At 39.1% G+C, this 13,117-nt stretch overlaps 2 protein-coding genes across 11 annotated transcripts in view; one reads left to right on the forward strand and one right to left on the reverse strand.

Moving 5' to 3' along the window:
* LOC148110362 (uncharacterized) overlaps positions 1–13,117 on the forward strand; it is a 296,218-nt gene that overhangs the window by 253,199 nt on the left and 29,902 nt on the right. For all 9 annotated transcript variants that reach the window (XR_015723895.1, XR_015723896.1, XR_015723897.1 and 6 more), the window contains one exon: positions 12,149–12,191. Coding sequence is in view for 5 of the 9 variants with exons in the window: in XM_087860880.1 (XP_087717006.1) it covers positions 12,149–12,191 (43 nt within the window). In the remaining 4 variants the exon portion in view is untranslated. The remainder of the gene's footprint in view (positions 1–12,148; positions 12,192–13,117) is intronic.
* The window catches only part of MDFIC (MyoD family inhibitor domain containing), an 85,098-nt gene that overhangs the window by 9,494 nt on the left and 62,487 nt on the right, over positions 1–13,117 (reverse strand). The window lies entirely within an intron of this gene.

Below are 13,117 nucleotides of genomic sequence, written 5' to 3' on the forward strand. Positions count from 1 at the left end.
CTGGATAATGTTCACATACACACACACACACACAGATATATGTATATATATGTATAATATAAAAATTATATATTTCGTATATATATTTATTGATCACATCTTCAATCATCTGTTAAAAAACATTATTTCCATATTTTGGCTATTACAAATAATGCTCCAGTGAACATGGGGGCGGATATGCCTTTTTGAACCTCTTTTCATTTCCTTTGGATAAATACCCAGCACTGGAATTACTGAGTCATACAGTAGTTCTGTATTTACTACTTAAAAAAAAAATTTTTTTTTTTTAGATTTATTTATGAGTGAGGGAGAGGGAGAAGCAGACTCCCCACTGAGCAGGGAGCCTGACGTCAGTCTTGGTCCTAGGACACCAGGATCATGACCCGAGCTGAAGGCAGACACTTAACCCACTGAGCCACCCAGGTGCCCTCATAGTTCCATTTTTAATTTTTGAACAACTTCCATACTGTTTTCAATAGCTGAGCCTATTCAATGTTGACTTTATTCAGTTGGATAACAGTGCACAAGGGGGTCTCTTTTCTCCACAACCTCAACACTGGTTATTTTGTGTCTTGTTGATACTAGCCAGTCTGACAAAGGTGAGGTGGTATTTCACTGTGATGTTGATTTGCATTTCCCTGATGATTAGTGATGTTAAGCACCTTTTCATGGGACATGTTGGCCATCTGTGTATCTTTGGAAAAGTATCTATTGAGATCTTCTGCCCATTTTTAATCAGATTCTTTGGGATTTTTTGCTATTGAGTTGTATGAATTCTCTTTATTTTGGATATTAACCCCTCATTTGACATGTTTTACAAATATTTTCTCCCATTTGATAGCTTGTGGTTTTGTTTTGTTGATGGACTCTTTTGCTGTGCAGAAGCCTTTTAATTTGACGTAGTCATACTTGTTTATTCTAGGTTTGCTTTTGGTACCAATTCTAAAAAATTCCCACCAGAATAGAAATCAAGGAGTAGATTACTGCCTATATTTTCTTCTGAGTTTTATGGTATTAGGTCTAATAATCTTTAACCTATTTTGACTTCACTTTTGTGTATGGTATACAATAGTGGTCCAGTCTCATTCTTTTGCATGTGGTTGTCTAGCTTTCCTGGAATCATTTACTGAAGAGACTTTTACTCATTGTGTGTTCTTGGCTCACTGTCAAAAATTAATTGACCATATATGCATGGGTTTATTTCTGGACTCTCTATTCTGTTCCATTGATCCATGTGTTTTTTCATGCTAATACCATCATGCTTTGATTACTACAGCTTTGTAATATAGATGAAATCAGACAGTGTGATGCCTCTAGCTTTGTTCTTTCTCAAGATTGCTTTGGCTATTCAGAGTGTTTTTTTTTAATTCCAAACAAACTTTAGGATTGTTCTATTTCTATTAATGCCCTTGCCATTTTGATAGGGATTTCATTGAACCCGTCAAAATGTCCATACTACGTAAAACAATTAATAATTTTCTTCCAGTCCATGAGCACAGAATATTTTCATACATATTTGTGTTGTCTTCAGTTTCTTGCACGAATGTCTAGTAGTTTTCAGGGTACAAGTCTTTTACCTCCTTGGTTAAATTTATTCCGGGGTATTTTATTCTTTGATGGAAATGTAAATGGGATTGTTTTCTTAATTTCTCTTTCTGATAGTCTATAGAAATGCCACAGACCTTTCATACTGAATTTGCATCCTGCAACTTCACTGAACTGGTTAAGTCTAACAGTTTTTGTAGGGGTCTTTAAGATTTTCTACACATACCATGTCATCTGCAAATAGTGATAGTTTTACTTCTTCCTTTCCAATTTGTATGTCTTCTATTTCTTTGTCCTGCCTAATTGCTCAGGTCAGAATTTCTAATACTATGTTGAGTAACAGTGTTAAGAGTGGGCATCCCTGTCTTATTCCTAATCTTAGAGGAAAAGCTTTCAAGCTTTTTACCGTCGAGTTTGATGTTAGCTGTGGGCTGGTCATATATGGCTTTTGTTATATTGAGATATATTCCCTCCATACACAGTTGTTGAGGTTTTTAATCATAAATTTATGTTGAATTTTGTCATAGTTTTTCTGTATCTATTGATGATCATATAATCCTTATCTTTCATTTTATTAACATGATGTATACATTGATTTGCAGATATTGAACCATCATCCTTGCATCCCTGGAATAATCCTATTCGATCATAATGTATGGTCTTTTAAATGAACTGTTTAATTTGGCTTGCTAATATTTTGTTGAGGATATTTGCATGTTCATCAGAGATACTTGCTTGTAATTTTCTTTCTTGTGGTATTCTTGTGTCGTTTGGAAGTGTTGCCTCCTCTTCTATTTTTTTGGAAGGTTTGAGAAGGATCGGTATTACTTTAAATGTTTATTAAAATTCACCAGTGAAGCCATCTGGCCCTGACTCTGATTTGTTGGGAGATTTTTGATTACTGATTCAATCTCCTTACTAGTAATCAGTCTGTTCATATTTTCTATTTTATTATGATTCACTCTTGGTAAGTTTATGTTTCTGGGAATTTATGTTTCTTCTAGGTTGCCAAATTGGTTGGAATATAACTGTTAATAGTAGTGTCTTAAAATCTTTCGTATTTCTGTGACATCAGTTGTAATGTCTCCCCTTTCATTTATGATTTTGAGTCTGCTTTTTTTGTGTGTGAATTTAAAGGTTCACCAGTTTTGCTTATCTTTTCAAAAGAACAGCTCTTGGTTTCATTGATCATGTCTATTGTCTTTTAAGCCTCTATTTCACTTACTTCCGCTTGATCTTTGCTGCTTCGTCCTTCTACCAACTTTGGTCTTCATTTGTTTTTCTAAAGCCTTGAGGTATAAAGTTAGGTTGTTTTAGATTTTTCTTATTTCTTGAGGGAGGTATTTATCATTATGAACTTTCCTGATAGACCTGCTTTTGCTGTATCCATTTTTGTTATTTTGTATTTCTACGCTGATTGTCTCAGGGCTTTTATTTCTCCTTTGACCCACGGGTTGTTCAGTAGACTGTTATTTAATTTCCACATACTTGTAAATTTTCCATTTTTCTTGCAATTGATTTCTAATTAGACAACTGTGGTTGGAAAAGATGCTCAATATGATTTCAATCTTCTTGAATTGATTTAGACTTATTTTTGTGGCCTAACATGCTCTATCCTGGAGAATATTCCATGTACATTTGTAGAGAATGTGTGTTCTGTTACTTTTGGGTGTAATGTTCTGTGTATATTAAGTACATCTGGTCTAATGAGCTGCTTAAGGACAATGTTTCCTTATTGATTTTCTGTCTGGATGATCTATCTGTTGATGAAAGTGGGGTATTAAAGTCCTGTACTGTTAGTGTATTGTTATTTCTTCTTTTGGGTCTGTAAATATTTGCTTTACATATTTAGGTGTTCCTATGTGGGTACTCAAATATTTAAAATGTTATATCCTTTTGTTGGATTGCCCCCTTTATCGGCATGTGATGATCTTGTCTCCTTTTACGGTCCTTGTTTTAAAGTCTATTTTTGCTGATCTAAATACAGGTACTCCAGCTTTCTTTTGGTTTCAATTTGCATGGAAGATCTTTAACCACCCCTTCACTTTTGGTCTGTGTGACTTTACATCTGAAGTGGGTCTACTATAGGCAGAACATAGATGAATCTTGTGTTTTCATTCAACACTTCTAATTGAAGAATTTAGTCCATTTACATTTAACTACTGATAGGCATGTACTTACTGCCATTTGTAAACTGGTTTTTTTGGCTGTTTTGTAGCTCTTCTGTTTCTTCCTTTCACTTGCTCTCTTCCTTTGTAACATGATTTTCTGTAGTGGTATGCTAAGATTAATCTCTCTTTCATATTTTGTGTGTGTATCTGCTATAAGTTTTTGCTTTGTGGTTAATGACATTTGTAACCGTTTATAACTTAAGTTTTAATGCATCCTAAAGCTCTTTTACTTTCCCCCTCTTTTTTTTTTTTTTTTTAAAGATTTTATTTATTTATTCGACAGAGATAGAGACAGCCAGCGAGAGAGGGAACACAAGCAGGGGGAGTGGGAGAGGAAGAAGCAGGCTCACAGTGGAAGAGCCTGATGTGGGGCTCGATCCCATAACTCCAGGATCACGCCCTGAGCCGAAGGCAGACGCTTAACCGCCGTGCCACCCAGGCGCCCCCCTCCCCCTCTTTTTTGATGTCATATTTTACATCTTAACTACTCATTGTAGTTTTAGTTATTTTTACTACTTTAACCTTCATACTACCTTTATAAGTGATTAATCTGCCATGTTTACATTATTCTGAATTTTACTATATATTTACCTTTACCACTGAGATTTATACTTTCATATGTGTTTCTGTTACTAATTAGTACCCTTTTACCTCAGCTTAACGAAGTCCCTTTAACATTTACTGTAAGGCAGGCTTAGCTTTTGTCTGTCTGGAAAATGCTTTCTCTCCAGCACTTGAAATATATCTTGCCACTCCCTTCTGTCCTGCAAAGATTCTGCTGAAAAATCTGAGGATAGTCTATAGGGGTTCCTTTGGACATATGTTGTTTTTCTCTTCCTGCCTTTAAGATTCTTTCCTCTTTAACTTTTGACATATTATTATAATGTGTCTTGGTGTGAGTCTCCTTGGGTTCATTATATTTGGAAATCTCTCGGTTTCCTGTATCTGGTTGTCTGTTTTCTTCACCAGGTTAGGAAAATTCTCAGCTATTACTTTTTCAAATAACTTTTCTGCCCCTTTCTCTTTCTGTGATCCCTTCAATGTGAATGTTGGCCCATTGATGTCACGTACCTCCCTCAAGATAGCCTTTTTTTTTTTTTTTTCCTTTCTGCTGCTCTGATGAGGTGAGTTGCACTGCCCTGTTTTTGAGTTCCTCATCATTTCTTCTGCTTCATATAGTCTGCTGCTGACTCCTGCCAATGAATTTTTCAGTTTGGTTTTGTATTCTTCAGCTCTGTGACTTCCATTTGGTAATTTCTTATGTTTCTTTCTTCTCCCAAGTTTGGTGAACATCTTTAAAACCATTATTTTGAACTCTTTGTCAGGCAAACTACTCAAGAACTTTTTATTAGGTTTTGTCTTATTCTTTCTTTTGAAACACATTTTCCTTGACTCTCTGTGTTGGCTTCTGTGCATTAGATAAAACAGCCACCTTGCCCAGTGTGAAGGAGTAGAGTGGCTTTGTGTAGCAGATAAATCTTATTGTTCAACCCTATCCTAGCTCTTGGTTGTCTCTGAAAACTTTGTGATTGTCCAACAGCCTACTTTATTTTTAGTGGCTCCCAGTGGTTGAGAGTGTGCTAAAACTTACCAATGTTCCAAAAGGAAGGATCTCAGTCAGCACCTAGATTCAAACTATTTAGAAGACAGACGCCTCCATCCCCTGCAACAGCAGCTTTTGAAGTATGCCAACATATATAGTCCTGTAGGATTACAGGTATGAATCCCACTGCCTTCCAAGGCTAGGCAAGCTAGAGGTGTCCACTGGGTGGCAGTTACAAAGATCAGAGCAGCAGATGGGTATACAAGTTTCTTTTGGGAGGATACTGGTAATCTGGAGCAAGGCAGAAGGAGAGCTTAAAGCATCCACAGGTCTGCAGCTCTGGTGTGCATAGCAGTAGGCCCCTAGTTACGTGCCCCCACCTGAAGCCTGCCCAAAGTCAAAGCTCATGTTAAGCAAATAGGCCTCTCTTGCAGAAACGCTAGGGGTATGTTTCAGTCTGCTATCTGTACAATGCCCTAGGAATGGCAGCTGGCCAAGAACAGTCTCTCCTGGGTTTGTTAGTCTCTGGGACCCAGGAACACAGGCACTGCTATCCACCAGAGCTAGGCAATCAAGTGGTGTCCTTGGGCACCGGACACATGTATAAGCTCATCTTCTCCCAAAGACACTGGCACTCTAGATGACAAAGATAGTGCCCCACTGTGAGGTTTCTGGAGAGGATTACAGTGGGTTAGTTGGAGAAGGTCAGAGGGACAGCACCCACCATAAGGTGGTACCTGCCAGCTTCAGATCTCAGAGTACCCTCAACAACCCCTAGATGTGTGTTGAATTAGATGCCTGCCCCTTCTACTGACATCTGTTTATGCTAAAGAGTATTTGCTTATCTTAAGGTCTAGGTCTAACCTGTCCATCAGCTGCCTCTATACTGGGCCGTGGGGCAGGTGGGTCCAAGAGCACAAGCCCATTAACAGCCTTTCCTCAGTTCAACATAGTCTTTTTTGGGTCTCAGGGATGCAAGGCCCATTTGTTTACAAAGCTAGATGGTTGGGGGCTCATCTATCAGATGCAGTCTTAAAGGTTAGGGTGCTGAATGTGGGGTTCAAACCCTTTGCTCTTCAGGGAGAAGCCCCAAGTTTTGAGTTCCCTCCTAGTTGTGTGTCACTGTGCCATAGTGAGCTTTACAGCAGGACTGCTTCTCAGCCTCTCCTGCTTGCTTTGGGTGTGGGTTTTTTCTCTGTCGTACGTGAAGGATTCACATAGCTAGCTTGCAGGTTCTTTTTAGAAGAAATGGTTCCATGTGTGGCTATACATCTGGGTGTCCATGGGAGGAGGGGAGCTCAGAGTCCTGCACTGCCATCCTGAACAAGAACTCCCTAGGGCAGATGCCTAGTCACCCGTTAGTAGCCTATTACTGAACCCCACAGGATGGGCCAGGTTACTTGTGACACAAGATCTGGTGGGAACACACACAAGAAAAGGGAAGCGACAGTGTTCCCAGGGCAGGGGTCAGGCACTTGCACGTCTGGCGATCCAAAGGGCTGAGAGGCCGAGGCAGGACTGCGGTCCCGCAGCAGGGAGAGGTCTCCCACCGGCAAGAAGAGCCTTGCCTTGACAAGGCCCAGGATGTGCTCCCCGGTCCCAATAGAGGAGCCCGGCCCCTACCAGAGAGGCCCAGCAGTCTGACAGACACTCCAAGCAAGATACAGGGAACCAGCCAAGTGAAATGAGACACCAAAGCACATTTCAAAGCAGTGCACAGGAGGTAAAGCCTGTTATTGACGGAATTAATTTGTGAATCAACGATGGCATTGTTACTCTTTCCACATCCCTCCCTCTCCACCCATGTTATCTATTAATACCATTTGGGGTTGTTGTTGTTGTTTTTAAGCCTCAGATGACCAGGACAGCATGACACTGAAATTATACAGTATAAATACCTCCACCTTAATTTAGTGTACTAACAATTTCGGAGCCAAGAAAAGCCATGAACATGTTGTTTGTGAGTACGCCAATACTGACAAACCTGGTTTTCTCATCCAATAAAAATTCTGTAGCCTTGTTATTTTAAATTGTAGAAAATAAGATTAAAAACCCTCTTCCTGAGCTGCCTCTCGCTGCTCAGCACTTCATCAGGGCCACCCCGGCTGAGGTTTTCCTGAGTCACAGCTCAGTGCCTAGGGTGGCCATTCAGGCCAGCAAATGTCAGAACGACTGGAAGAAATGCCACAAGTGTCTGTGGTGGTTGTCTGGCTGGCTGGTTTTGGTGAGGTTTCTAGCAACGAGGAAAGGACATTCTTGGGGGGTACAAAAACCTATTTTCTAAGTCTTGACTCTGTCACTAATTGGTAAATGACCTTGAACAAATCCTTTCACTGTCTATATGCACATAAGAAGAAAAAATGATCTCCAAATTCTTTCCAGGCACTAAGTTTCTATGAAAGTCTAGCTCAGGGTCTTTTCTTGGCCTTGAACACAGCCAGACATTACTTGGCCTAACGCAATATTCAAAGTACAATGGAAAGTTAAGTAATGCTGAATATGTGTCGGCCCTCGTTGACTAAGCTGGCTAAGCCCCAGGAGCAGGTGGTCCGATGGCCTGTGTTAGGTGAAGAGAAGGTAGAGGTGGTTCCAGGTAGTGGGGAGGTTATTCAAAGGCACACAGGCAAGAACAAGATAGTTTAGAAATGCAAGTGGTTCAGTATTAGTTGGGGCAGGGAAAACCATCAATTTTTCATTTTAGAAAGGAGGCAGCAGGAGAACATCAGTGAGAATATGGTGTCAGGAGGGTCAGGTAAGGTGACTTTAAGGAATGTAATGGGGTTAGTAGGAGTTGCTAAGACAACAGATGAGACAATGATGGGAAGAGAATAGACAAGTATGACTGGTTTCTGGAGCCATTTACCAAGAAAGAAACCTGGGAAGAAAAACAGTATATTTAAAATCCTTTGGGGAGTCACCTGGGTAGCTCAGTCAGTTAAGAGTCATCCAACTCTTGGTCTCAGTTCTGATCTTTATCTGAGGGTGTGAGTTCAAGCCCCACACTGGACTCCACGTTTGGCTGTGGAAACTACTCAAAGGAACCTACTTAAAAAATAATAACAGACACGGTAAGTCTGAAGCTACTCAAATGGAAATGTCCAAGAGGTGGCTGGAGACACTGGCCTAGAGCTTAAGAGACAGAAGGATTCAGGCTAGGAAGTGACAGGTAGCTGAAATTCTTGTAGCGAATGAAATTATTAAGGTGTCCAGGGAGAATTACATCATTTGAGAAAAGGACTGAAAAAAACTGAGAACTTACCAAGGACCTAGAAACTCCAGGGAAGGGGGGAGACATGGAAGCAAGAAAGAAAAAGATTTCAAGGAGATTGTGTCAAATACTGTGCTTAGCCAGAGAAGTTCCAGTGATGTGATAGGAATGGAAGTGAGTAGCAGTGGGAAGAGGAGTGATTGAAAAATGAGGAAGTAGAGACAGCACATGCAGATATCCTTTCAAGAAATCTATGCAGAGAAAGCGTCTTCTCCCCCTGGAGAGCGAGGGAAAGCTTCCGAGAGTTTCATTTGAAGACAGTGGCAACTGAACAGAACAGTCATTGTGGAAAATAGAGCAGGTCTGCTTGTCTGCGTAGGTCACTGCAGTGTCCCAGTCCCCAGAAGGGTGCCTGCCCCCAAGCAGGCTCGGTAATGATGTGTCGAATGAATGAGGGACATACCAAAAGTTCGCTGAGGGATTGTGAAAGTCCAGTTGAGACCCAAGACCACACAAGGGTCATGATGGTGATTTTTATGGTCGAGGTTTCCAGCTCCCTGGTACACAGAGAAGTTGAAAAAGGCAGGCTAGATTTTGGTTCTAAAAGGCAGGTATGCTGGAGGGACAGGGTCTCAAGCAAGTTAGGAAGTTCAGCAAGGGACCCAAGTATCTTTGGGAGGCCAGGTCTATGTAATGGGCTCAACTGGGGTTCAAGAGCCAGTATGTTCATACTTTTTAAAAACTATACTTTTAGTCAGAAATGAGTAACCAGATCATCAAAAGCACTAGTTTAAAATGGGACTGCTCTCCAGACTGTAGTACCCAGGCCTGGGCACAGGGCACATCCTTCAATACCTGTTGACTTCATGAAATTCATTTGTATGGTCTGAGGTGGAGATTACTTTTGGTTTCACTTCATCTTCTCCTGTCACTCTACAGAATACATTTTCCAGGAGATATTTCCCACAGATGTTGAAAAGTTCTTTCTAAAATAACTACTTTTCTGTCATTCCAAAATGCAATTTCTGCATCCCTCACTGAGCATAATTATTAGGAAAAAAAAATAAACTTCAGCTTCTAGTGTCAACTTTAAATTATGTTATGTTATGGGGATAGTATTCCCCAAGAGGTCCAGTTCTTCCAGTTTGATTTCCCAAGAGAATTCAGAGTTGAAATTTAATAGGTCTTTGGAAAACTAGTATATTAATCCATTTGGCTCTTTTCTTTCAATTATTTTCACATGCAGGCCCCTCTCCCCCCAATTCCTGGATTTCTCAGTCTTTGAGGAGACAACTATTTATTTGTATGAATATTTTCCCTTACAAAGGAAGGCATATCATTAATTTCCCTGAGCAAACTGTTTTCTAATTCTTCCATTTTATTCTTCTAATTGCCTCCTCTACCTACCTGAGACAATGTCCACCACCTTCCATTTTTGCTTCGGTCACATGTAGGAGAAGTAGGGAAGCCAGTACAAATGACTAGGTTCCTGTGCTGGGAAGTGGGCCTGAAGCCACACTATGTTAACATATTAATTACAATCCCTTAGGAAAACTTGCCCAAGACCCCGGAAACAAAATTTTCACCAGGTTGTTGACTTTTGATACATTTCCTCTGTTTTCTCCTGTACTTATTTATGGAGAGTTAATATTACCCAAATTGTGGCATGCAAAACCACAGAAATAATTTTCTCCATGCCTCTGTATCCTGATATTGCTGACTATGCTGTGGTTAAAAAACAAATAATTTTACTAAAGTATGCATGAAAAGGTAAACAGGAGAACAGTGGTTACTTTGGAATTTACTATTTAAGGTGGAAATTTGGGTATATCTTTTACAATTATGAACAAAAAAAAATGCAGAGAACACAGATTTTTTAATAGCTTATGAAAACTACACCCAGAAATGTAACGTTACAAAGGAAATTCTACAACGAACGCTTAGGATGTAGCAAAGCAGGTATTGATTTTTTTTTTTCCATGCCCTGGACAAAATATTTTAAAATAATGATTTCAAAGGAAACCAATTATGCTGAAATAGTTATTAAAAGTTGAGGTAGAATAAAAATATAAGTATGTGCTTCTTCTCACACATCAATAACAAGATGCAGTGGTGATCTGATTACTACTATAATTTTACAGTAGTGATTAGCCTAAGTGATATCTCAGGATTTCTCCAACAATGGTAACAGGATATGAAAATATCACTGACCAAAAGGTACTACTAATGCTACTGAAGTTTATTATTTCCATTTATAATTGAAGGAAATGCTAGATTTTAAGTTTTTTTCTTCTCAAAGTCATGGACTACTCCCAAAGCTAAGAACCCCTCAACTGGAGGATCCTAAGTGAATCTTTCAAAAAGCCTAAGTGAATCTTTCAAAAAGCTTCCTAGTGTATTATAAGAAAACACTGTACCTTGCAAGAATTTTTCAGGAATTTTTCAGGAATAAGGAAAATTTATACCATCAGCTCCCTCTCTAGCCTATTTTATACTATAGTAATTGAGAGTTATACAAATTATAAAAGGTCCTCAAAAAGTACTAATTTAACACCGTATTTGGTATTAAAATTAGTGAAAACCTTTCCAAGAGAAACTGTACACATTTCTAGGTTACTTCAATTGTTTTATTTGACAGAGATAAAGACAGCCAGCAAGAGAGGGAACACAAGCAGGGGGAGTGGGAGAGGAAGAAGCAGGCTTCTAGCAGAGGAGCCTGATGTGGGGCTTGATCCCATAACGTCGGGATCACGCCCTGAGCCGAAGGCAGACGCTTAACTGCTGTGCCACCCAGGCGCCCCCAATTGTTTTTTTAAAATTACATTCTCAAATGACCCTGAGTCCAAACAGTGAAACAACTATGTATTCTGATAGACATCAACTCAAATATCCTGAGAGTCTAATTCAATCTAGAAAAAGAAATCATTGTTTAAAAAATCTTGGGTCTTAGCTTAAAGGAAATAGCCCTGAAAATCTCCGTGTACCCATCATACTGACAAACATACATGTTAAGAATAAACCTGGAAAATAATATTAAAACATCACTATTGAAAATGTCACGAATCACTGCCATTTGGGTTCCTCTAAATTGCAACAAATTGTTCAATGAAATCACGCAAAACTGAGGGAGAGAAAGTGAGAAAAATGAGGTGAGACAGACTGGGGGGAGGGGCGATGAGGGAGACAGAGATAAGGAAGGTGTACTCTGGAGTAACTAACAACCAAAAGGAGCCAAAACTTGGCTTGCAGGCCAGATCTGCAAAGATAGAAGCTTCTCTAGGGACAAAACAAACCTATTCCTAGAGATGAAGGACACCCTTTTGTTCCTGTTCCTTTGGCATTATCTTTTTTTAACATGTTCCAAATTAATTTCCCCCCAATATTACAATTCTCTATTCTTAAACATTTTAGTGTGTACTTAGTGAAACAATAGATTTTTTTGAGTATATAGAGATGACGATGAAGGCCACCAAAGGAAAGAACTAAAAGAACATAGTAAAACACAGAGTAAAAAAAAACCCAGGAATTTTATGAAGGCACCAAGACAAAAAAATACACAATACAGTATCATCGAGAGGATGATGATGATACAAGAAGTATCATCTTCAACTTTTAGTTGAAGTCAAAGGAACATGAATGTAACCCAGTTACACTTAACATTTTGAATTTTCTTTCTTCCAGATTGTCTATGGGCAGACCACATGACATTTGGACATAAATTAAGGTATGGATTACACATCAGTATTTTCTTCATGAGCTTATCTAAATATTTTTATTCTTCAAACCTCAGAAACTGAACTAATCTGAACTAATTTTTTTTTTTTTTACAAAAATACTGTAGCTAAAGTGGTAAATTTTAGGTTAAAGTGAAATACAAAATGTCTTGATTTATCGTGAGCCTCTGAGATAGTTTTGCTGTAAGTGGTCACCTCCGATATTTGAAGACAAAAATTATATCCAATGAGCAATACTTTGATACTATTTTCCCTCTGTATACTTCACAAACTGCAAGAGACTCATGAGTCATCAGCCAGTTTTTGTCAGAAGATTCAAAACATCCTGCACATTCTGTATCTTTTCCCAAAAACTTCCTCCTTTGAGAATTGTAGTATTACGCAGTGTCTAGTGCTATTATTGTAACCATGAAATAATTTTTTGAAATCCCTCTAAAACGAATGGAAACTTTTATCATAATTAACATCATTCCAAATGATAAAATATTTTCTTAAAATGGAAGGTTTCCAAAACTGTAAATCCATGCCAAGTCCTACTGGTCATCTGAAAGATACCCGGCTGAGTAAATGTATAGGGCCTGCCCTAGCATAGTGCTTATACGTAGGAGGCACTTTCTAAGATCACCTTAAAGCATGGCTGCCTTCTTTTAACGCTCCAAAATCTGTGAAGGATATAATATAGTTACACAGATATCAATAACTACAACCGAAGGCACATTGTAGCAGATCGCCTCCCCTCTCTCCGACTCCAGGACATCCTGCTCTCACCTTAAGGAGCTCATTACCAGTAACAACCAACCAGTATCTCCCATTTTTAAAAACATTCCCCTTCAGCAAAATTCCTTGAACCACCGTAGCCTAGACTTGCGATCTTTACTTCCTCTCTTTTCACTCTAGAACCGACTTTAATCAGACT

The sequence above is a fragment of the Ursus americanus genome, chromosome 3, assembly GCF_024610735.1.
Source record: "Ursus americanus isolate L20-20 chromosome 3, mUrsAme1.1.p, whole genome shotgun sequence".
NCBI classification, from domain to species: domain Eukaryota; kingdom Metazoa; phylum Chordata; class Mammalia; order Carnivora; family Ursidae; genus Ursus; species Ursus americanus.